The sequence below is a fragment of the Choristoneura fumiferana genome, chromosome 9, assembly GCF_025370935.1.
Source record: "Choristoneura fumiferana chromosome 9, NRCan_CFum_1, whole genome shotgun sequence".
In the NCBI taxonomy this organism is placed as follows: Eukaryota; Metazoa; Arthropoda; class Insecta; order Lepidoptera; family Tortricidae; genus Choristoneura; species Choristoneura fumiferana.
The window spans coordinates 11,477,130-11,501,886 of record NC_133480.1 but is presented as its reverse complement, the minus strand read 5'-3'; the positions used below and the strand labels follow the sequence as shown (position 1 = coordinate 11,501,886).

Sequence of the window (24,757 nt, the reverse complement as noted above, 5' to 3'; positions counted from 1 at the left end):
TGCCGGTTGTTCTTTATAATATTTTTTTTTTAAGTTTCTTAATGCTCTTTGTGAAAAGTTGTATGAGCCACTCAGGAGCAAAATTATTTTCATCTTGGGCGTTAACACTTGAATCCCTCATTACCCTCAGGATTCTACTTTAGAATCCCTCGCTACGCTCAGGATTCTATTATAGAATCCTTCGCTACATTCTGGATTAAATGGACGCCCTCGCCGTAAATACACCATTTTGCTCCCTTGTGACACAAATAACTATTTCCGGTCTGAAGTCGGTGCCTCAGCACGAGCCAGTAGGAGTGGACCTATAGTCGTCTACCTCACCTAAGTACATACAATACGAGTATATTGGGCTTCAATCACTCCTGCTGGCTCGTGCCGAGGCACCAACTTCAGACTGGTAGAGAATTATTTTCACGGTTTAAATTTTTTGTTATAAATTTATTTTTCACGCTTTTTAGTGTAAAAGATCTAAGATACAATAGTTTAATGCCAACTGCTCGTCACCTTTTACAAATAAAATATTTTTCCGATGCAGAGACGTTAATTATTGAGGGGTCCCGATGCTTCATCATCCGTTCCATTTCACCATAATGCATTACGGTGAGCTTAAATTGCTTAGTAACTGTGTTAAAGTAATTGAAATTCAACTCGTGAAGTACTTGTTACTAAGTAGTCGCTCCCTTGGTCAAATGTGGTCTTCATCATCAGTTCCACTTCACCAAAATGATGATTTTCAAAAACAAATGCACGAGTTACTACTAAATATATAGAAATTACCTAAGTGTCCCTACAATATTTGAAGAGTTCCCTCGATTTCCTTAAGATCCAATCATGAGATCCTGTGCTTATGGGCTAAACGTCAAGTAGCCAAACTAGTTCAGCCAGGTATCCTTTTTAGGGTTCCGTAGCCATAATGCCAAAAACGGAACCCTTATAGTTTTGCTATGTCTGTCTGTCTGTCCGTCCGTCCGCGGCTTTGCTCAAGGACTATCAATGTTATAGAAAGCTGTAATTTCCGAATTTGAAAGCCGCTGACGGACAGACAGACAGACAGACATGGCGAAACTATAAGTGTTCCGTTTTTGTCATTTTGGTTACGGAACCCTAAAAACCGAAGGTTGATGCCAAATACTTTTCATCACACTTGCTCGTAAACAGTGTCGTAACATGCAGGCTACCTTAGTTGCAACCCCCCAAATAAAACCCTCGACCTTAATATGCTTGTCATGAAACCCGTGGTCGGTAAATGAGTCATTGCGCGTACACATTGTCTTGTCATGAAGCCCAAGGTCGGTAAATGAGTCGGTGCCCGTACTGATGGTGCTGCTGCAGGACTACATGGACCACATGCACACGCACGTTGCGGCGCATGCTGAGGGAGGGGGAGGTTGAGGGCGACGCTGCCAAGAGCACAGCCTAAGGTATCGCCAATATTTGGAACAATTATATTTTTTCTTCAACAAATTTAAAATGTTACTCGCAAATGTGATGAAAAACATTGTATGTCGCACGGGCGGTACTAGAATTACGAACATCGACTCATTAAAGCCCTCAGTCTTCGACTTCGGGCTTCTAATAGACTCTCGTTCGTAATTCCTTATTTACTGCCCTTAAGACACAATGTAATATAATGCATGCGAATGTAATCAGAACGACAATTTAAAATTCAAATACGGAACATTTCAATTGTTTCAAACCCTAACATTATCTTCACGAAACAGGATAATAACAGCTTAATATTATCATTGAAAACTGCAAAGAGGTAAATATAGTTCCATGAGTTAGGTATAAAATATGCAAACCACATGCAAACGTACTTACCTACTGCTTGAAGCTTCGTCTTCATTTTTTAAATTCACATTTAGACAGTTGAGCACAACTCACGAATCCATAATGTTTCTCCTTATATTAATGTGCATTTCTTTTATTAACAACGGATACGCGTACAATTTTGACGGTGATTTTGTTAAAGATTTTCTTCAACGACTGGAGAGGCCTGCGACCGTCGTCTCGCATTTGTCACTAACTAAAAGTAAAATTCTTTATTTTTAATTTATTTATCTCCTCGGGAAAAGAGGAATGATATACAGCATGTATTAGGTACAGTCAGGTACATAGAGTCGCATTCTAAGTTGATCAAAAACTATAAAGAAACAGGACTTTTATAACTCACCTAAACTAAGACTAAATAACTGCAATGAGGAGTTATAAATTTGTATCTTTTTAAGTACCTATTAATAGCGTTACCACAAAAATAAATCATAATACTTATGTGTGTGCCTAATTATGTACCAACTGGATGAAACGTTCTTGCTTGCGCTGCGCTACCTACTCATCTATTTGAACTCGGTATTCTTTCATCTTTCAGAAGAACACGTGCTTCACAGTAAAATATTTTTCGCGTCTAACAGACAATTTCAAATAGCATCTGACACAGCACATACAGGTAATGAGCACGTCGTACATTTGCTTGATTGCAAGAATAATTACACTTGGGAATTTTTGAACAATGTAAGTAGCTAAATTCGATCATCTAATAGAATGATGCCATATTAACAATACCTAAGTAAAAAATATATATTTACGGTTTGATATCTCTATATCTATTATTTGTCCATATGTTTGTTTATTTAAGCATATTTCATTTCATGTATAACTTTCACTACTTATTGCATAATTGACAAGATTTCATTTTTTAAGAGTTTTGCCTCCTGAACATGGGAAAATATTTATTATAATTGATTTCTCCATATTTAAAAAAATACAAAAAAATGAAAAAATATGTCTGAATTTGCCAATACTACCACATAATAGATATGTTTCCTTTGCCTTTTTCACTAGAAAAAGGAGCTGTCATCATTTCATCATAAATGTTTACGTCAGATTTACGTGATCTTTTTTTTAAGAGACTAGACAAAAGTAATAGATCTATTGTGTGGTAGTCTTGGAGTTATGCCCTTTTAGAATAAGCACATCTTAAAAAAAATGTAATAAATTAATTAATAGTTGTAGTGAAATTTTAAAAACAAACAGAATACAGAGAACGAATCAAAATATAGTCTTAGAAATATGAAATCTTGTCAATTGGCATAATGCGGACTTTAAGTACTGAAATTAAATTACAAATTAACAAGAAAACATAACGCATAAACGGAAAAAATATATTGTAATATTATTTAGATAATAGTACCGTGGGTGTAAATTAAATTTGTATAACGAACTAATTGTATACCATCCACATATTATAGATAAATACTAGGTACCTACTTATTAAAAGCACAATGTTCAAAACGAATAACAATCTACTTTAAAGATAATGGCAATGAACAATTTTCCCTTGGATAGCCATTATTTTATTAAACATTGATTGCTTCTTCATCCTAGACTCATTTCCTTGTATTCTTGTACTTATATAATTTGTAAGTGTCTGTCTTGGTGCCATGAAGAAAATTGTGTTTGGTGTTTCGCTCGCGCGGCTCGCGAGCTCTATGTTGCAGTTCTATCCTCTACCTTTAGTAAGTGATTGATCTAACACTTACTAAAGGTAGAATACTGGGTAACCTAATAATGTAGTAGAACAGCACTAAACAAACACAAAACCATCATGCAACGTCGTATAGTATCGCAGGAAGGTGTATAAACTGAGGTAGAGTCGAACAAATTGAATTGATTCGTACGAGGGTGAACCTTTTAATACCTAATCAATTTCACTATATTTCCTTGACAAAAGTATGTGATGTCAACCATATTAGTAGCACAAAGGCTCTATCCTGGTACATGATTCAGTTTGTTCGCCTGTACCTAACCTACTTGCTTGAAAGTTCGCCTCTATTTCAGGCGATTAACAATAAAATGATCAGAAACCAAGCGCGATGGCTATTGTTGCTTGAAGATGACTTCGGAGATGATTCAAATTCTGTGCAAAATAACGACTATAAATCTGACATAGAATGCCGCTTGCATGACATTTACATTGCAATGGATAGAGAAATTTACATAGCATTACAACGGCAAAATTACGTTGAATTGTTTTCAGGTAACAGACGTGTTGTGTTTGAGCTATATAGCGTCGTTTGCTAGATTTACGTAACAACTACTATGAATAAGCTCTATAAAATGCAATTTGTACAGTAAAGAGCCGTTTAATGTGCGGTTTTCCTCCTTGAAAAAAGATATAACATACATATTTACAACCATACGCTTGAAGAACATAACCCTCCTTCAACAAGTCGGGTAAAAATACTCTTCTTTTCTCAGTATACAAGATAAAACGTCATCTTCCGTTAATATGGGAGAACCATGGTTATTGGTCAAAGGGAGGTTTCAATAGGCCGAGGCCTGAGCCCTTGGCTATGCGCAGGCGCAACCTGCGTGGCGCTGACGTCGTCGCTGCCACTGTTATATTGGACAATCGGACCCTGGAACATATGCCAGATTATCTGTAAGTCAGAGTAAATTGCACGTGAATAAATCTGTATTCGTACGCGCCTATTATGTTACACTGTAATAACTCTACTACCGTCTACCCTAACTCGCCGCTTGTACAAATTATAGCTTTATATGTAAGCTTGTTTTCATCCCGGCTAGAGGGTCGGGCAAGTCTCAATTCTATCGAACACTTACGACGGTTGGGTCGTCGTAAATCAGTCAGATTCTCTCAGTATGTACAGTCACCAGTACATAATCTGACACAGCAAAGCATGCATAAATATCGGATGCGACTCTATTTCTAGGGCCGCTAAGACGTGTCAGATATTTTTGTATGCTCCGCTGTGGCAGATATAATTAAAGTGACTGTACCTATTGCCAGTAAAGTTTACTACACACCAACCTATGGCGGAACTCCCAAAAATTATATCTTGGCCTTTATTGGCGTAGCGTTATAAACAACTGTGCCAAATTTCATGACTCTATACCCAGCGGATGAGATTTCGAGATTTATTTCGGATCCCGTGAGAATATCGGGATAAAAAGTAGGTAGATTATGTTTTATTCTAGCTTAGATACATAACAAATTTCATTCAAATCGTTCCAGCGTGAAGAAGTAGGTAACAAAACAAACACACACACACATATACTCACAATATTTCGCATTTATAATATTAATAGGATTTCCAATAAAAATACCCTCTCCTTAATTTTCAAGTTTTAATGCTACTCTACGGACTCTACTAAACATTTTGCTCTCATTACTCTGTAGGCATCGCGAGAAAGATACACTGACTAAGCTGATGTACTATATGACGATACACTTGGTGGAGTGGGTGAACGGGACACGAGTGCTGAACCGGACCGGGTCCTGGGGCTACCGGCAGCCGGACGGACGGTACGACGGCGTCGTCCGGGAGATGCAGGAAGGCCGCGCTGATCTATCTGGTAATGTTCCTGCAAATCCAACATCCTGTAGCAGCGGCGGCAAAAAGTCGTTCAGGGCCCGGCCTGGGGCGGCAAAGCTGAATGAGCCCCCTCCAAGGCCAAGTATTAAGCATATTTTAGCCTTGTCCAGGACTTTATCATGAGAACTTTTGGAGGCCCCTTCCGCCTCGCCGTTAGTCCGCCACTGTCCTGCAGGTTTAGGGACTAGTCACACTGGATGCACTAGGAGCATAAAAGCTGGCTGGACTGGAGGACGCAGAATGCATCCAGTTTGAGAAGTCGCTGCGTCACAGTAAGTAGATCAAGTAGATGCTTGTTGTACATCATGGAATCTCAGATATTATGTAGCGTCCTAGCTTTTGAGCATGGAGATTAACGTCTGCCGGTCGCTTCTCTTTATTACATTTCCAGCTTCGCCTTCGGTGCCACCTATTTGCAAATACAATCCTTTAAATTCCAACAGGTAGCGTCATGATACCAACGATAGAACGATCACGATACATGAACTTCGTGCTACCTCCCGCGCCCGTGGAAGCCAAGTTTATCTTCAGGAAACCGGCTCTTGCTTCGGTTACGAACATCTATGTGCTGCCATTCAGCATTGGCGTTTGGATGTTTCTACTGGTTCTGATTCTCGTATCTACCTTAACTTTATTCCTGTCCTACTACCGGGAGGAGGTCATTGTGAGTATATTTTCAAGATTAATATTGAGAGTGTGGTAGCTAGAAAATTAATTTTGCAATTGCAATGTTCTGTACTGTAATTACAGAACCCACGCTACAACATGCCGTGGCCACAAAAACTGGTAGAAGGATTATTTGAAACGTTATGTTTAGTATTTCAACAAGGAACCGCATCAGATCCTATTTCAATCACGGGTAAGTTCAAAATCGACACTTTTAATTTTTTAAATTGTACATTGTACTATTATAATTCATTTATTAAATAGAAAATTTACAATGTTATATTATACACATTACCTAATAAACTAAAGAAAAATCCTGAAAAAATGAAAAATGAAAATGAAAAAATATTTATTTCACCATAAATTAGTGTACATAATCAATAGGTGGGGACTTCCTGTTAAGTATAAAATACTTGTATTAGGACGCCCCGCTCCTCCATAGCAACAAATTGCCATATTTGTACAGAAAAAATGTGTGTGTGTGTGTGTGTGTGTGTGTGTGTGTATTTATGTGTATTTTACAACAGATTCGCAATAGCCTACTATAAACAACATTTTATAATACATGTAATTAAGTATACTGTTTCAAGATTTTTTTTTTTAAATAAATAACATTAAGTAATACAAAAAAAAAATATATAAAAAAACAAATTCCAAAAAAACCTAAACGAGAAAAAAAAATAGTACATGTATTTAATTTGTAATTGTAATTTTATTTTTTAATTAAGTAGGTACCTATTTACTAACATAGTCGTATAGTTTTTTTTTTCTATTGTTTCTTTTAAATACTAACACTATTATGGATGAGCTTGTTTTGTCTGAATTAAATGATTATATATTATTATTATATACTTTTTATTGTTACATTGTATTTTATTTTTGTTTCACGTCGTATTAGATATAAGTAAATCATTTTCGTCAAAATAGTAAATATTACACTTTAATTTTAAAAGGAATAAATATCCTAAGTTGTCTCAGTCACACCAACATAGGAAAGTATAATCCTTTTACCTGACCGGCCTTCTTGGCTAATACGTAAGATTCTATAGCACAGATTAAAAAAAAGACTGCTACGCCAGTGTTACCAAATTTAGCTATAAGTAAGTAGCTAAAATTAAGTATTTTTAAAGAACTTACCCATAAAGCCGAAAATTTATTGAAGTATTAAAAACTCATCAGTGAAAATGAAATAATGAGAATCGTTTCCTTACTACAATTTTATTCATAAAAAATCAATAATGTGTTCACTTTCTTTACTTACAACATAAGTAAGTAGGTACAATTATAATTAAATTTAAAATGTTATTTGTTTACTAAGTAAACATTTTTTTTTGCCACTGCTTAATTTTTAAGACACTCACTAATTTTTGGTACATACCTATATCTAGTTTCAAGCTGAATTTTAAAAACATTTGATTGGGAGTTTTGCTTTGATAACTTGGCAACACTGTCGGTCGTTCCGCCGTCCGACCCCGCCGTCCGTCCACGTCCACGTTTCCTTTTCCTTTCCTCTTTCGTTCGTTCGTTCATTCTTTCTGTGGTGACTTTCGAGTCGTGAGGAGTGGGTTAAATCCGCGACCATGTCGTAAGTTTTTTAAGTTATGTTTTATTGTTGTAAATTACAAACTTTGATAATATCCTATAGTAATTAACTTCTAAGTAACGGATAATGAAAGTGCAACGCATATTTTGTGTGATTTGGTTTAACACGTTGCGAACATAACCTATAACCGCGTTGTACCGCGTCATATTAATAGTTCTTTCTTTTTAGGTCGAAAGTATCTCGTGATACGCTCTATGAGTGCGTCAACGCCGTACTCCAAGCGTCCAAGGACAAGAAGCGCCGTTTCCTGGAGACAGTTGAAATCCAGATCGGTCTGAAGAACTATGACCCCCAGAAGGACAAGCGTTTCTCTGGCACTGTCAAGTATGTTGACCTGTACTAAGCATTTTGGTGGACGCCATGCGTCCCCCAGGGTGATTAAATACAGGGAGTCAGATGCGTTCAACGCCTGACGGGACTATACCCAGAGTCTATAAATAACGGGTAGGTAGGCTTCGGCCCACCGAATTCTCTTAAGGTTCAGTGCGGGATCGGTAAGCCTTTAAAATTTTTGCTTTACCTTATTTCATTTACACGTGTTGTATTTCGTGAGGAAACAGGATGTCACGGACTCATTATTCGAAATGATGCTTTAAAAATGCATGTATTATCTAATGATATTACAATGATGACACACTTCTACTGATCATGAACCGAATCGAGTAACTTAAGTCATCCGTGTGTGCTGTGCTCTGGTAAAGTGTAGATGTTGGTTCCAGGTTGAAGTACATCCCGCGTCCCAAGATGCAGGTGTGCATACTGGGAGACCAGCAGCATTGTGACGAGGCCAAGAACCTGGAGGTGCCGTGCATGGATGCAGAGGCCCTCAAAAAGCTTAACAAGAACAAGAAGCTGGTCAAGAAACTAGCTAAGAAGTAAGTTAAATCAAGTTTCCATAAAAAAAATAGAACTGTGTAGCCAATTTAATTATCCATCCTTTTTTCCATCATGATGTATAAGTGATAGACGCACATGCATTAACATAAATGTCCACTAATTGTACCTACTGCTTAACTTTAAGTAGATTTCGTAAATTAATTTTTTACATAAAGTAACTTATAAAATACAAATATAAATAATCATCATCATCCCAGCCTATATATATACATCCCACTACTGGGCACAGGCCTCCTCTCAGAATTAAAGGACTTGGACTGTAATTCCCATGCGGGCCCAATTCTCTATAATTCAAATATGAATGTTACATTAATTAATTACATAATTTTTAAATATATGAATATATAAATGTAAAATTTGTTTTGTGCACAAGTCAATACCGTTTAACTAATGTTTAATTTGCTTCCAGATATGATGCTTTCCTGGCGTCAGAGTCCCTGATCAAACAGATCCCGCGTCTATTGGGCCCTGGCCTGAACAAGGCTGGCAAGTTCCCTGGTCTGCTCTCCCACCAGGAGTCCATGACGCAGAAGATTGATGAAGTCAAGGCTACCATCAAATTCCAAATGAAGAAGGTAATATTCTGTTTACGCTAGCTTACGCAGCACTGGGTCTGCGTGAGAACTACTTCTCCAACCCTCTGATTTATAGGCCAGAGATTGCAACTGATTGTTATTGAAGATGATAACCTAACCAACAAAAAGTTGGAAAACCCCTGACATTGTCACTTCAAAGTTCAATATCTCAAAAACGGCTGAACCGATTTTGATGAAACATCTAAGAACCATCACTAGAAAACCTGCTTTCATATAAACAAACTTGTTCAAATCGGTTTACCCGTTTAAGAGCTCAGGTGCCACAGACACACATAGCGATCAAACTTATAACACCCCTCTTTTTGCATTGGGGGTTAAAAAATGAAGAAAGAAACAATGTATCATTAGTACAATGTCTTTATTTCCTAGTACTGAAACGATAATCTATCCCTATGATCTACATTATAATGTACATCCTCTAATGTTTGGGTTCCTTTCAGGTGCTGTGTCTGTCGGTGGCTGTGGGCCATGTGGACATGACCCCGGATGAGCTCGCCCAGAATGTGCATCTCTCCATCAATTTCCTCGTGTCGCTGTTGAAGAAGCACTGGCAGAATGTTCGATCGCTCCACATGAAATCCACCATGGGCCCGCCCCAGAGACTGTACTAAGCTGCAATAAATTGGACAATTAAACTAAACTTTTTTTTTCTTTTCTTAATGCTCAACAACCTTACCCTGTACAGTTGAGGAAACTGAATCATATACTGGGGAACTTTCTCATAATCAATTTCACTGATTTCTCTGTTGGGATGTCAATATGACATTAGTTTAGTAGCACCGTAGCACAAATGTTCTACCCTAGTAAATGATTGTTTCTCAACTACACATAATGCATGTTTACCTAGTAGAGGTCAATGTTTTGAAGAATGTTTGAATTGGATGTTTTTACGATGATATCGCGTCGTTCAGTTCAGAGGATCAAAAGCGTCTTAAGTTCTAACCTACGGACTGCCAACCAAGCTTCACTGGCGTCTAGAATTCGGGGTATGCGGAACGGACATATTTCGAACCAATCTGTGGTTCATTGTCAAGGAGGAATGAAATAACGCGAACCGGGACCTGTATATCTGTTTTAAATAATAGTGACTCGCGGTAACTGTACTTATAATTCAATTAAACCATTGCAACGTCACATTTGTAGTCAAATACATAACCTAACAAACAAAAAGTTGGAAGACCCCCGAAATTGTCACAAAGTTCGATATCTCAAAAACGGCTAAACCAATTTTGATAAAACATGTCTAAGAACCATCGCTAGAAAACCTGCTTTCAAATAAAAAAACCGCATTCAAATCGGTTCACCCGTTAAAGAGCTACGGTGCCACAGACAGAAAGACACACAGCGGTCAAACTTATAACACCCCTCTGCGTCGGGGGTTAAAAAAAAGGTTCGATATATGGCTGGCTTAGGGCCTACACTAGGCTGTGGCGCGGGTGCAGGTACAGGTATCACCAGCTCCGTGCAAACCGCGTTAGTCAGCGTAAGCCCTTATATAGATGATAATACTGATAGCGTAACCCGCACCAACTGCAAAGCTACTGCGATTCGATTGCACACCACCAACTATACGCCTTTGATTGAACCCCCCAGGCCGTCAGATCCTGCTGCTAGGCCTAATGGCCTATATGTTCCTGTTCACGGCGTACTCGGCCAACGTGGTAGCACTGCTGCAGTCCCCTACTAACGACATCAACAGCGTGGAGGCGCTGCTCGGGGCGCCGCTCGTCTGCGGCGCCCAGGACGTGCTGTATAACCGGAACATGTTCTTGGTAATCAATCAGCCAGGGCAAATCCAGTTTAATCAATATTAAAACTTGTGAAGATAGTTTAGTATCGCAAATTTGTAATAGATGGCGCTGACGTTGGAGCCATGCGCTGAGGTTATACGTGATGACCTGATGAGAATTACCTTTGAGAATTTTGAGTTCGAATGCCACGAACACATTCTAGAAACCCGCAAACCTTATGGCTAGAACCCCTTTTGGTTTTTATACTAGGTACTCAAAAGAAAATAAGGGCCACTTGAATTTTACCGGTAAAATGAAATCAAAAATATGTTTGCGTTTTATTTGAATGTTATAAAGAATTATATTTTTTAGTATTTTCGTTTCACTAGTGAACCTCACGTGGCCCTTATTTTCTTTTGAGCAATAGTCAAAGGCAGCGCTAAGCGTAGGCCCACGGCCTTGCGGTCTAAAGGTTTTCGCGTCTCGAAAGTTTCTCGTTTTCTTGCGCATTTAAAAATCATAATAAGGCCTGGAAAAATTTATCTCGCCCATGCCAAACTTAGGTCCTGCGCCGCCTCTGAGTATAAATAGTTATTTACGAGCTTTAAATCGAAAGTCCTTCCTTCCTTCTATTGCAACTTTTTTTTTCGCTTCTTATGCATTCGTTCAGTGATGTGATGATTTCAGCACGAGACAAGACCAATTCATCGAGCGTTGAGCACTCTTAAAATATTACCTCAAGGAGAGAACGCATATCTGAGCGTCGACGAAGGAATACGCAAAGTCAGAGAGGTAGTCAATTCATTTAATAGAATTTACACTTAATTAATTTGTTAATTAGCTTCTACAATTACTTATGTTTCTGTTAGGGTATGTACGCTTTCCACGTGGAACTGACGGCGGGCTATGATCAGATCCAAAAGACGTTCCTGGAGGATGAAAAGTGTAACCTTGGTGCTATAAAGTTCATGTCGATCACGTATCCGTACCTAGCCCTGGCTGAGGGCTCGCCCATCAAGGAACAACTTAGAATCGGGTAAATAACGAACAATACCTACATTATTTAAGCCTCTAAAGATTCTTTCCATTTAAGTACCTACCTATATTTAACTTCATTCGACGATACCTCCATTTCCATCTTTGGACATATACCTACCTGGGTATTTTTCTCTGGGAAATTGCCTAATATTTATCTGAAAAATTGTAGATACCAAGAATATTGCTTTACGCCCCCATTATGAAAGTCATTGGGGGCATTGCAGCACAGTGCACCTACACCACAGTGACTGCTGTAGCAACTGTAAGCGATGTAGCGATCGTAAAATGCGAGCAAAGTCGATTTAAACGACAATTACTTATAAGACAACCCTAGCAATTCAATGATTTACAAGCCACACAGAAGAGACGTGGGACAGGGGCGCGTCGCGGACGGGGCGAAGAGACGCAGATAACAAAGCGTCACGTCCACGCCGCGTCTTCGCCTCGTCTCTTCTGTCTGCTTTGGATCGCGCCGTTTTTTTATACATTTATTATGAAAACTGATTCAAGGCCCGCCGCGACTGCGACGCGCCCCCGTCCCACGTCTCTTCTGTGTACGAACACTGATCATTATATTCATGACTATTTCTCAAAAACTGGTCCATTTTCAGTTGTCCACTAAAAAAAAATCCTGACGCAATTGCAACACAAAAAATAAGTAATATTGTGTTTAAATATATGCAAAACCTTGTGGTAAAGGTGATAAAAGTCAGATAATCTTTATTGTTGGATCCAATAGAAAATTTCGATGTAATCACAAAATTTCTATTTTTTTCCTCACAAGATTTCGTGACGTTTTCCTGACGTCTAGAATTTTTGGATGTTTTATGTAGTTTATGTTTTATGATCTCGTCCTTAGTGTTAATTATTTATTGACAAAAAGATTTCTTGCCAATTTCATGACGGGACAACTTTTTGAGAAATACTCTCGTGTGTTCTGCCCTCGTGCAGCGCTAACCGCATCATGGAGAGCGGCGTGCAGCATCGCACAGTGCGGCGCATGCTGCCCGCGGCGCCGAGCTGCGGCGCGGGCGCGGCCGTGTTCTCGGCTGTGCGGCTGCGCGACGTGGCACCCGCGCTGCGGTGTCTGCTGGCGCTGGCGGCGCTGGCGGTGATGCTGGCGGCGCTCGAGCTGCTGGCGCGCCGCAGAGGTCACTGCTCACTGCTAGTGGCAAGGGCAGATCTAATTATATAGCAAGGGGGATTACACGGTCAATTTTTTGGCCAGAGACCCCTCTCTGGCTAAAGAATTCGACCGAGGGCGTATCTGAATATCGAAAATTAATATATCTTATGTTAAAAAGTCGACGGTCAAAATATCGAAAGTAGCTTAGGTTCGATATTTTGACCGTCGTTATTATAACTATCGATATTTCAATTTTCGATGTTCATAAAAGTGCCCATTTTTGGCCGCATGGTCCAACTCTACAGACAGGGGGGGGGGGGGGTCGCGTCAAATTCTATAGCCAGAGGGAGGGGGTCGTATGGTCAAATTCTATAGCCAGACGGAGGGTCAAATGGTCAAATTCTAGTGACAAGTTAATCAATTCACTTATTTTTCGCAGGAATATAAAAAAAAAAAACATTGAGTTTAGAAAATTATCTAGTGTTATCCTAGAGCCAGCCTAGGGCCCAGGGGGGGCATGGGGGTCATGACCCCGCTCCCTCCCCCCTGGATCCAGTCTTGATAGTGGCGCGGCAAACTCCTCGTCAGGCGCCTACGCAACATGCCATTGTTGGCAACTCTGGAATTTTCGGGATCAAACTGCTTATACTTTTTAACAGGATGTTTCAATTTTACAGAAAGACGCATGGAAAAGAAAAAAGCCGTCGCGGACCTGCCTCCTGTTGACATCTCTGAAAACATTATTTCTTAAATCTAACCGCTCACAATAAAACAACCGATACTTGAAATATGTATATTTTGATACCATACTTGTATGTTAATAGAAAAATCTCAGAAATACTGACACTTAACAAGGCTAGAACTATAATGGTCGACTGTACAACGCGCGGCATATACCATACTATATGATCAGATACTCTAACACTCATAGGAACATTTGCACCTTAGCCTAACATACTCGTAACTATTGCATCAAGTGCTGGTCGCTTACGACACGCCATCCTCCGACACGTGTCAGTACTAATCAGCCCCACGTATTTATTACTAGCCTGTTACCCGCGACTCCGTCTTCGTAGAATTTATATTTTCGCTATCTCGGGGTAACTATGCTATTTTCCGGGATAAAAACTATCCTAACGTCGGTGATACTGCAAAACCGCGTAACTAGCTTTTTCCATAAGGTATTAAGCAGCGTTGAGAAACGCATCATTTACACATCCTCGCACAGCACATCTCTGTTAGAAACAGCTGAGCGGAGCGAGGCGAGGTAAATGAAGCGTTTCTATTGGTTAATGAAAAACATATTCCTCGCAACACATCCTCTCACATCTCTGGTGGAAACGCTGCTTAATTTTCACTGTACTAACATTGTACTGTTTTGACAGTGAAAATTATACCTTATGGAAAATGCTAGTTACGCGGTATTGCAGTATCACCGTCGCTGTCTTTCGCCGGTACACAAACTATCTGTATAACGAATTTCATCAGCGGTTTAGATGTGATGAAGTAACAAACAAACAGACTTACAAACTTTCGCATTTATATTAGTGGGATGGTCAGTTACAGACAGAAACATGCATCGGACGACGTGGTGTGGCGTCGCGTTTTAGTAGTGTGCCAGCGCCTTTACCCACTGACTGGTAAACGTAAATACACTTATATACAAATTATAAACACGCTCTGGCAGATATTAGCGAAAAACCGTGTACGTCAATATGTCACATTACACGCCCTGCCAAATAGTTGACTGTCATTCTGTAAAGCTCAGTACGCGTGGTCAATTTTTTGTAGAAATCGGACGCGGACCTGCGTCGTGCTATAAAAATGATAATAAATAAGAGTGTCTAAATAACATGTACAGTCAACTAAAAAGATAGATGCGGCCGAAATTACAAAAATATGTATACACGACTTTGTTAAATTAACATAAAATAACAATCTTTTTAGTTGACTGTACCTGAGTCTCATTGCATAAAAAGAGTAAATAAAGAGTCCATATAACAATATAAACAACTACAAACGCAACGATTCTTCGCCCCCCGCTGCCGCCACGCTTTTTTGGTACCCGGTTCGTCGTGCGGCAATTTCATGCTAGTTCCAAAATTAAAACCAACGTCTTCGTGCCGCTCGCAACCGCTGTCTACGCGTGTTGAGCTCTACTAATACATTATAATTCTATTTTCGTAAAAAAACTCTGCCTATGCCATCTTAACGTACACCGCCTTTAACTGCACTGTATCAATGAAAATAACATTAGATTGAATTAGTATTATTAACGTTGTTATGCATTTGAATGAAAACATAATTAAACGTGTTGTAATTTTCACAGATAGTGTCTACTGCCTTTACTTTTCCGTACAGAAACATGATCGTGCTTATTTCTAACTTTAAGAGCGTTTATTCCTGCTGAGCTGGCAACGTTGCATTTTTGTTAGTTTTTCTCGATTATTCCTAAGGAATATAAAAGTCTATGACGAATAATTATTGGAGTAGACACATTAACTTATATATTAAGAAGTGTTTTATCAGAAAACATTTTTAATTCTCATTAAATTTTTATGGAATAATCGAGAAAAACTAACAAAAATGCAACGTTGCCAGCTCAGCCGGAATAAACGCTCTTAAGGTTGTTTCTTACGACTATATTTAAACAATCTATCAATAGCTTTACATTAAATCACATTAAGTTTTAAAATTTAGATAAATACATTGTGGAATCGCAGGTGTACGGTGTTCGATTAAAAAATGCGCCCTTACAATTAATAGAGGAGCTTGCTCTACAATATGCATGCAAAGTTAAAAACTGATTTTATTTGTAGCAAAAAACAATGTTAACAAATTTATAAAATTTAATAATCATTGGATTCACATAATGTTAAATTTACACTCTAATATTAAAAATTGCATCGCCTTTACTCGTAGCTTAGAACATAACATCTGTAATAAAATTTACTGAGCGGCACAAGACTTGGCCCACACTCCATACAAAATTACCTATTACTGCATACATTTGAGGGCCAGATTGCTTGCTGCTCAGTATATTATTGTGTAAACGTGTTACAGTGAACACGATTAAATTTATTTGTACAAATAAAATCTACAATTAGTGTGTATATTGTATTATTGATATTGCATCCTTATCGGCCTTTACTACGCTTTTCGATAATGCATTAGTATAAAACAATACTCACGTGTACGAAACCATAAAGTAAATAAAATCTGATTTATTTTTAACGTATAATTTAATTACAATTGAATCTGTCAATCATAATTAGGTGTTTCTGTAAAAATATGTCCATTTGACGGGGCTCTTTTCCCTTTGCTTCTTTATTCAATTAAAAACCTCTCTTGTACGAAAGTATCCTTATTATTCGATTGCAGTGTGTAGATATCTAATTGTTACTAAACGAAGCTTGGAAATGAACATTCATGTTAAATTAACATTTTCTCCGAACCGCATCGTCCACGTTATAATTCTATGTTAGATTCGAAGTTACATATAACAAGGCCCGTAAGCCCTACACGTAACGCTTAGCTGAAAAAGTCCACCGTGTTACGAGCATCCTGTGTAACTCACTGGAACAAACTCTGCACTTTTAACTTTGGGAGAAACTGGGATTCCTCCTTTATGATTTTTACCTGAAATTAATGTTCCCATTAGAAACTCGAGTGAGGAGAGCAGTCAGATATAAGTAAATGTTTATTTTATTATGCTTACGTCGTTAAATATTGAGTTTTCTTTGATGTCGATTGATTCCATTTTCATAGTCTGAAAAGGAAATGATATGTTATTACTTGTTTAGACACAGTTAATTTTTAAATTAGAGTTAATGACAAAATAAAAGAAACAGTTTTTATCTTAAAATATGTTAAAGCACTTATTTGGTATAATATAGGTACTTATATACGACATCGACATTGCGTGATGCAGGACGTCCCAAGCAGGGGGGGCGTAGAGAAATGACAGGGGGGCGTAATAGGTAGGTTGCCATATTTTTGGTTCGGGGAGGCTCGGCAAAATAAAGGTTGGGAAACCCTGGCGGTTTGAGTGTCAAAATGCACGGTACAGATCTTGGAGCCTTGTTCCTTTAAACCGCTGAACAGGTCTGGCCTAGACCGCACTACGGCCAAACCGCCGCGGGACTTTATGAATCAGGTAAACTAATGCAAGCGGCCGCATTGGCGGCTTTTTCACGCGACTGATTTTAAAACCGCGATTTGTTACAGATCGGCGCGCGGGAAAAAACCGCGCCAAAATATGTAACCCAGCTTATACTGGCGCGCACACATTGACGCGGTAACCGCAGGCGGTTTCTGTCACTATTCGGCAGACCGCCGCCGACAATAGCCGTTGCGTTATTATTGTGGCGTCGTAATTATGTCGTATACATCCATCTTTAAACTGTGAAAATGTGGCCAGTTTCGCGGTTTTTAATCGCAGTGTGCATCTTGGGTGGTTTCGCGATTTGACGGTTTACCGCTTGCGGGAAAAAACCGTAGTGCGGCCTGGGCCGATGAAATTTGGTATTGGTGTGGGCGCACCTTGGGCGGGCGGCCGCGGCGCGGGGCGGCGGGCGCGGGCGCGGGCGCGGGCGCGGGCGCGGGCGCGGGCGCGGGCGCGGGCGCGGGCGTGCGCGCGGCGTGCAGGCGCAGCTGGTGCGCGCGCAGCAGGTGCTCGGTGTGCGCGCGGGGCGACGCCAGCCGCGCCGCGCACGACGAGAACACGCACGCGAACGTGCCCGCGCCTGGAACAACACGACCAATTAGCCGACGACCAACAACTCATCATCGTCATCAGCCGGAAGGCGACCACTGGACCGGAGCGAGGCAGCGGAGAAGTGAGCGAAATAAAAATCCACCGTTAGAATTACATAAAATCTCCGCTCCTCTTCGGTGAACAAGGAGTTGTTTACCAGTTTAGGAATTCATTCAAAACCAGGAAACGGAGTGAGGACGCGGTGCGAGGAAGAGAAGAACGGAAGAGGGTCGGTGAAACGGGGAAAAACCGTAACTCCGCTCCACTAGCTCCGCGTCTATGGACTGGCACAGCCCGCAACTCCATCCTGCATTATCCACTCTCTCCGCTCCAGTGGACAGGCAGCCATAAGATGGCATAGTGAGAAGGAGTCGGCTGTGATTCTTTAACTTTGTATTTATGTGGTGGATACTGACTGTTTTCGTCGTCATCGTCGGGCGCGTCGTCGTCGTCGTCGGCGGCGGCGGCGGCTCCTGCGGGCTCGGGAACGTGTTCGGCGACGTGCGCGACGAGCTGCCGCTCGGTGGCGAACGCGAGGTCGCACAGCTTGCACGTGTGCCGCGCGCGCGCCCCGCTGCGCACCTCGTAGTGCGCCTCGCGTCTGCAAACACGCCTCGTTTGAAGGGCACAGCTCATTAGCAAACATAGCACTAGAGGAGCCATTTTGCGGACACGTCAGTTGGTAATGTTTACAAAAGAACAATTAATTTTCGTGTTGCCGGGAGAAAGTATTTAGACATAGTATTTTTACTCCTTACTTATACGTACTGTACGTTAGATACCTAGGTAGCCAAATGAACTAAAGCCTATATTTTAAATAAAACACATAATATTAAATATTATGTAAATATTTTATACATTATTACCTAGGCACATTGTGTAAATATATAATTAATATTTTAAAAAAAATTATGGCAGTCATTTTTTTAAGACCGTGACAATTAACAGAGTCGTATCTGCAATTTTTGTGCCGAAGTCAAATATACTATTTTATATTGACTTTGACGTAATAATCCTAAAATGGCCAAATTGTAGATCCGACTCTGTTAATTGTCACGGTGTAGGCAAATTAAGATTGATTTAATTTTAAGCTTTAAGATTTTTTTTTTTGCATTAAACCCATTTTCCCCTCGACGTGTCTACCCACCCTCGCCGTCCGCGTCGATAGGTTTGGAAAGACCCAAAAAGGATCAAAACCAGTGCGCCAATGAAAAACAATCACCGTGGTTTCTGACACGGCATCAACGGTGGTATAATGAGACAGCGAACGCGATTAATCGCCGCGTTTATCCAGCGACTGACCTGTGCGAGTACATGTGGTTCCGCTGCTGGAACTGCTGCCCGCAGATGGTGCAGTCGTAGGTGGTCTCCACGGGCCGCCCGCCCAGGTGCCGCTTGCGGTGCTGGTTCAGGTTCGTTACCTGACGACACACAGGGCTTACACTACACACACACATCACAGAACGCCCTGAACCTTGTTCATCCTACATAACCATCCTAAATAATTAAATATCATGGGACAATTGACACCAATTGACCTAGTCCCAAACTAAGCAAAGCATGGATTATGGGTACTAGGCAATTGATAAACATACTTATGTCACGTCACGTCCAAGAGTCGAAAACAAACATTCGTATTATTCATACAAATAAATGTCTGCCCTGACCGGGGATCGAATCCAGGGCCTCAAGCTTCGTAGTCAGTGTCTCGTTGTCGATCTTACATAACCAGAACTGGAAGGGGCCAAATATTTCCTACTTTAAAGAGCTGTCTGCAGTGTAAAGGAGCGGCCATACCGCTGCTTAAAAAACGGTGACGGTACGGAATCGCAGTGACGCACCGTATGCGCACCGTTTTTATCGCATGCTCTCCACACCGCTGCTTAAAATACGGAATCGCATTGACGTGCCGTAAACGTCAGGACTTTACCGAACAAAAGTCGTCACGCAGCGGTATGGCCGCTCCTTATAATTGGTCATCGAGTACCTCTGAGTCTGAGTCTGTACCTGCGCATACGCCTTATTGCATCCCGGCTCCGGACACACGAACGGCCGCTCGCCCGTGTGCAGACGCACGTGGTTGTTCAAGTTCGTCACCTGCAAGAGTACCAGATTTAATTCAACCATAAATGCCAATCCCAGGAATAAACCTATATCTGTAATAGATGGGGATTATAATCTCTATTACCTACCTACACAAAAAAAAACATAGTGAAATTGCCTGCCCACAAAAATTACCTCTAGCTTGAAAATTTAATAATCTATGAATGTGTTCAGTGTAAAATCAAATCATGCCCATTTATGACATGAATTGGTTGGCGTCGGGTCGGCGTCGACATTAGGTACTCTTGAAACCGCGGCGGTGAGCGCACGTCCCCGTCCCTGTGCTCTGCCTTACGATCAGTTGAGTGGTTAGGGCCAGTACAGACGGACTGCATTCCAACTGCAACGTAACTGCAAACTGCCGAATGCCCATACATTTCAATGAGGGCTATCGTTTTTTGTCTTTCTAGATGGCGTCACTGTTGCATGAGGTTTTTAAGAGTGGCTTTCAAAGTCTGATATTACGGGCGTGAAAACCAAGTTTAAATTAAAATCATATTTAATACACCTATAAACCGTACCATAACAATATCGAGCAACCATTGTGTTGCGAAGTCCCGTTTTTTTACGGAAAAAAAGGGAGGACAAAAGTTTCCGAAAGACAAAACTGTCTCAAAACACAGACATTCATTGCCCCGTAACGCAGCCATAATTAATTTCAGGTAATGCAAAATATTCATAAAATTATTCTAATTATAAATAAACCCGCGTAGCTCACCCAAAAACTATGAGATTTGACATTTCAGAGACCTCACGCTACACTAGCGCCTCTAGCGGCGAATTCATACGCGATAGCCCTCATTACAGTCAGAGTGCAGTTGTGGGCAGTCGGCAGTAGCGGTTACGTTGCAGTTGGAATGCAGTCCGTCTGTAGGTACTGGACCTTAGGTGTATGACACAGCAATTAACGCAACCGAAAGTTGGGCGAATGGGTAATGTATTATAATATAGGCAGTCTCTAAAGCAGTGGTTCTAAACCGGTGGTCCCTGGAAGAACTCGAAGTGGCGAAGCCATCAACAACGAATTGACAAAACGACGCGCCAGTCAAGTAGCGGTCGCAACAGTTCATTTATTTATAATTTTACTTTTACCGTATATTATCAAACAGTTGGTGGTCCATGGCAAGACAGAAATTTTGTCAAGTGGTCCCTCCTGACTAAAAGGTTAAGAACCGCTGCTCTAAAGCTATGTCTCCATCACGCACGGAAGAACATTCGCTTGCGTGGCAATTCGAACCTGAGGTAAACAGGTTTGCCGCGCGAGATGGAGACACGTCTAATATTACGCTAAATATAATCGAGGGTCACATTACCTGGGTAAATGCTTTCCCACACTCAGTGCACTTGTAAGGGCGTTCATTAGTGTGGATACGAAGGTGCGCTCGAAGGTTGTTGGACTGAGAAAACGCTGCCGACACAGAAATGTACATTTTTAGTAACGCAATCAGGTTTGATCTAGTTTTTTTTTATGAGAGGGACGCAAACGAACAATGCGGGTCATCTGGGAATGATCACCACCGCCCGTGAGTAGGGGAGACCGAGGAGAGTTGTGACAGAAGAGAGTTGTGACATCGTCGATTTTTGGGAACTTATTTACTGCTAGCAAGCTCGTAACAGCACGTGTTTGATAGCTCGAGACCTGAACTAACAAACGCTTGCTATTCTATTGCGAACTAGCAGTTAACAAGTTCAAAAAAATCGGCATTGTCACTACTCTCCTCTGTCACAACTGTCCTCAGTCTCCCCACCAACAACTCAAGGAGAGTCACTGGTCTGTTATTACTACGATTCATAATAAATTTAATAGATTAGCTGCTGCGACTAAGTAGTCTTCGAATAATGGCGTGCTGAAGTTTTGAACAAAGCAGGTAACTGGGAAGTTACATGTTGAGCCAAATAATTATTTGTTGCTTGCAAATAACTGTTTCTAGGGCTAAAGTAAATATCTCAAATTTCAAAAACATCTTGAGATAATTTGGAATAGATAGATGGAAAGGAGCTTATATTCAATCAAATGTTGTTCTAACTCGCCAGCACAAAGACTACCAGTGTACTACAATAAACACTACAATGGCAAGATAGATTTTGCGAGGCCCTCTTATGGCACACCATACAATGACGAAAACTTTCGAGGCGCGAGGCCCCCTAGACCGCGAGGCCATGGACTGAGCCCCACGTCGTCTACCGCTGCCTCTGGTGATACTTTCACGAGAATATGGTATCTCTATTTATGTCATAAATGTACCTTTATTGCAGTAAGTGCAGACGAACCGGCGTTCGGCGCGGTGGTTGCGGAGATGATTCTGCAGTTGAATGTTCTTCTGAAAGGTCTTGTGGCAAATGCCACAGTACAGTGAGGTGTCATTGTATTCCTGCAACCAGCCCTACTTGTGTACAAATCTAACTATTTAAATGATCAGTTCATGGCAAGACGCGACGCTGCTCATCTCATTGAGAAAATATTGCAAACTCGTTTGGTATATTTTATTTTCTCGATAAAAAACGCTGCGTCGCGTCTCCTACCCTTACACTGACACTTTACAACACTATTGGGACATCTAAGATCTAGCCATCTTATATATCTTATATAGGTCTGCAGTAGATTTATGTCTATTATCATTCTGAAGTTGAGAATTGTATGTTTAATTAAGTGTAATGGAGATAGAAAACATTTTTTTAGTTTTTCCCCCTTTCTTTTGCTTCTATCTCTGTAACAGTTAAACCAAACTTCACAAACCAAACTTGGAATGATAATTGATAATAGAGATTACAAGAGTCATTTTTAGGGAACACATTTAAATTTTGTAAATAAAATAAAAAATAAATTGTTTCTGGTATGGTCAGCATCAAAAGTAGCTGCATACTTTTGTTCTTTGTTGTTTTACAGCAACTACTTAACACCATTCAAATTTAACAAATCACTCATCCAACAGAACATCCACACAATTGCTTTGTAATGATTACAGAAAAAAGTGATTTAAAGATATCAAACCATAAATTTAAAATCTAAAACTTGTTTTCTTGTAAATATATCATTTTTCTACTGGATGAGCGAAATGTGTTAAAACAAAAAAGTGAAAAGTGATCCACTACTTTTGATGCTGACTGTAGCCCTCCTGAGGCCCAAGGTAAAATTTCTGTTTTCACAATTTGAACCAAATATCAATCAAGTAAAGTTCAAATTATTATTTTTTAATGTCCTCAAGTGAGGACGGGGGACTCAGGAGGATAAGAGTTTCTTAATTCTTAAATTAGTATTTTAATTATTATTTCTAGAACAACTAGAGGCAATAGAATTACACATCATATGTGCCAACCGGACAGACAGACAGTGAAGCAACAGTAGTAATATGGCTTCAGGTATTGAATACTAAAAAGTATTTTTTTATATCTCTCATATTTGTCATGTCTGGCACTAGCCAAGTTTGTGAATGTTACAATATTTGACCTTAAACAATAATAGTCTACTTATGTATAATTACTTTTTTTTATTATTAGGCCAAAACATTATTTACCAAGTAGTAATCTCAAGTTCTATCAATGAAACCATTTAGTTCAGTCATCATAGTTTAATGTATGGGCCCTATAAGAAAAGACCTACATTTCATAGGATTATAAAAAAATGTTTTAATGACTGAAAAAGGTATTTCTAATCCTACAGTTAAACTTAATTTTAGGGTTTATACCTCTGAGACCTCCAAGGGGTCTGAAGCATCATCGGCAGCTACACTGTCATCTATTGTCACCTCAGGGACAAGTGGTTGACATTTAAAGCATGCATACACACCATCCTTGCCCGTCTCAAACAACTGCTGGAAATTAAAAAAGTTTTATAAATAAAAAAGTTGACAAAAGAAAATAAAAAGTGATAAATACAGAACTTAAATTTTATTAAAATATACAGTTTTTATAATTGGTAAATAATGTGTAATGTGCGTATGAGTAAAATCGAAGACATAAAATATATAATATAGTAGGTACATATTCTAAAATTATACTAAATTTACATTATATTTTTGTTACTTGAGCAAACCAATGTAGGTTGATATTCAACTGCAGCAATAAAGTGACTGCCTATTCATGCCCAGAAAAAAACAAGCCAGTTGTTTTTTATACCGAGCTGAGCCAGACGTAAAAAAACACACGGCCAGGCCAGGAAAGAAATAAAAAAAAATACGCGGCAGGTTTCGAGATGTTTTTTTTGCTTTCATGGACATAAAGCGCTGAATAAATATGATTTCACCTCCAAAAAACTGCTTAGCCTCACCAAGAAACGATTACTGTTAAGCTAAACCAGCCGAAAGTTCTTATAAAGGCGTTATTTTTATAACAATCTAAAGAAAACAAAAAAAGAAATAAGGAATTACACAAAAGATCGTACAGAATTCGCAAGTAAACACTTACAACGGCGGGTTTCATGCATATTCCACACTTGTCCATCGTGAAGATGTAAAATTTCACAGAAATTGAGTAAAAAACACATCAAAATCCCAAAATATTGATATTTTACGACAGCTCGTCGAAAAGTATGCAATGGTCGAACGGCGAGCGGAGCGGGGAATGAGGAGGGCGGGGCTATGCGCCGTTCTTGGTTCTTGCCAAAATTGTTGCCAGTTCCAAACACTTGACATTTTACCTTACTTTTTATTACTAATTACTAATCAATAAAACATGTTGTTTATATAAATTTTCTCTACAATACTGGTGCCTGTAATGCCGTAATGCAGTGATATTATTATTATACTGAAAAATTTAAATAGATCTTCAAAAACAACTCGTATGAAGTGTTTCAAGGTAAAGCAATATTCGTTTATTTCGAACGCAGTCTTTAAAGTTCTTTCTTTAC

General features: G+C 39.8%; 3 protein-coding genes across 3 annotated transcripts; 2 read left to right on the top strand and 1 right to left on the bottom strand.

The window, feature by feature from the left end:
• Nucleotides 1-1,823: 1,823 nt before the first annotated feature.
• LOC141431291 (glutamate receptor 2-like) lies at nt 1,824-13,817 on the top strand (the record flags this gene model as incomplete). Its single annotated transcript, XM_074092408.1, is given in 12 exon segments — nt 1,824-2,032; nt 2,369-2,511; nt 3,838-4,036; nt 4,258-4,441; nt 5,201-5,376; nt 5,840-6,060; nt 6,147-6,255; nt 10,752-10,930; nt 11,576-11,680; nt 11,758-11,924; nt 12,878-13,077; nt 13,730-13,817. Coding segments are annotated over 12 exon segments (1,966 nt in total), but the record flags the coding sequence as incomplete, so codon positions are not given.
• Nucleotides 7,540-9,798, top strand: RpL10Ab (ribosomal protein L10Ab). The gene is made up of 5 exons (XM_074092417.1): nt 7,540-7,647; nt 7,834-7,989; nt 8,385-8,540; nt 8,972-9,137; nt 9,599-9,798. The coding sequence occupies exons 1-5, from the start codon at nt 7,643-7,645 to the stop codon at nt 9,767-9,769; spliced, it is 654 nt and encodes a 217-aa protein (XP_073948518.1). The 5' UTR covers nt 7,540-7,642; the 3' UTR covers nt 9,770-9,798.
• A 14-nt stretch (nt 13,818-13,831) lies between the features above and the next one.
• LOC141431304 (uncharacterized) lies at nt 13,832-24,508 on the bottom strand. The gene is made up of 10 exons (XM_074092421.1): nt 24,316-24,508; nt 23,598-23,723; nt 22,157-22,283; nt 21,225-21,319; nt 19,816-19,905; nt 19,111-19,229; nt 18,225-18,409; nt 17,595-17,797; nt 16,771-16,821; nt 13,832-16,691 (listed from the first exon to the last, which is right to left on the bottom strand). The coding sequence occupies exons 1-10, from the start codon at nt 24,349-24,351 to the stop codon at nt 16,626-16,628; spliced, it is 1,098 nt and encodes a 365-aa protein (XP_073948522.1). The 5' UTR covers nt 24,352-24,508; the 3' UTR covers nt 13,832-16,625.
• Between the last annotated feature and the right edge of the window lie 249 nt (nt 24,509-24,757).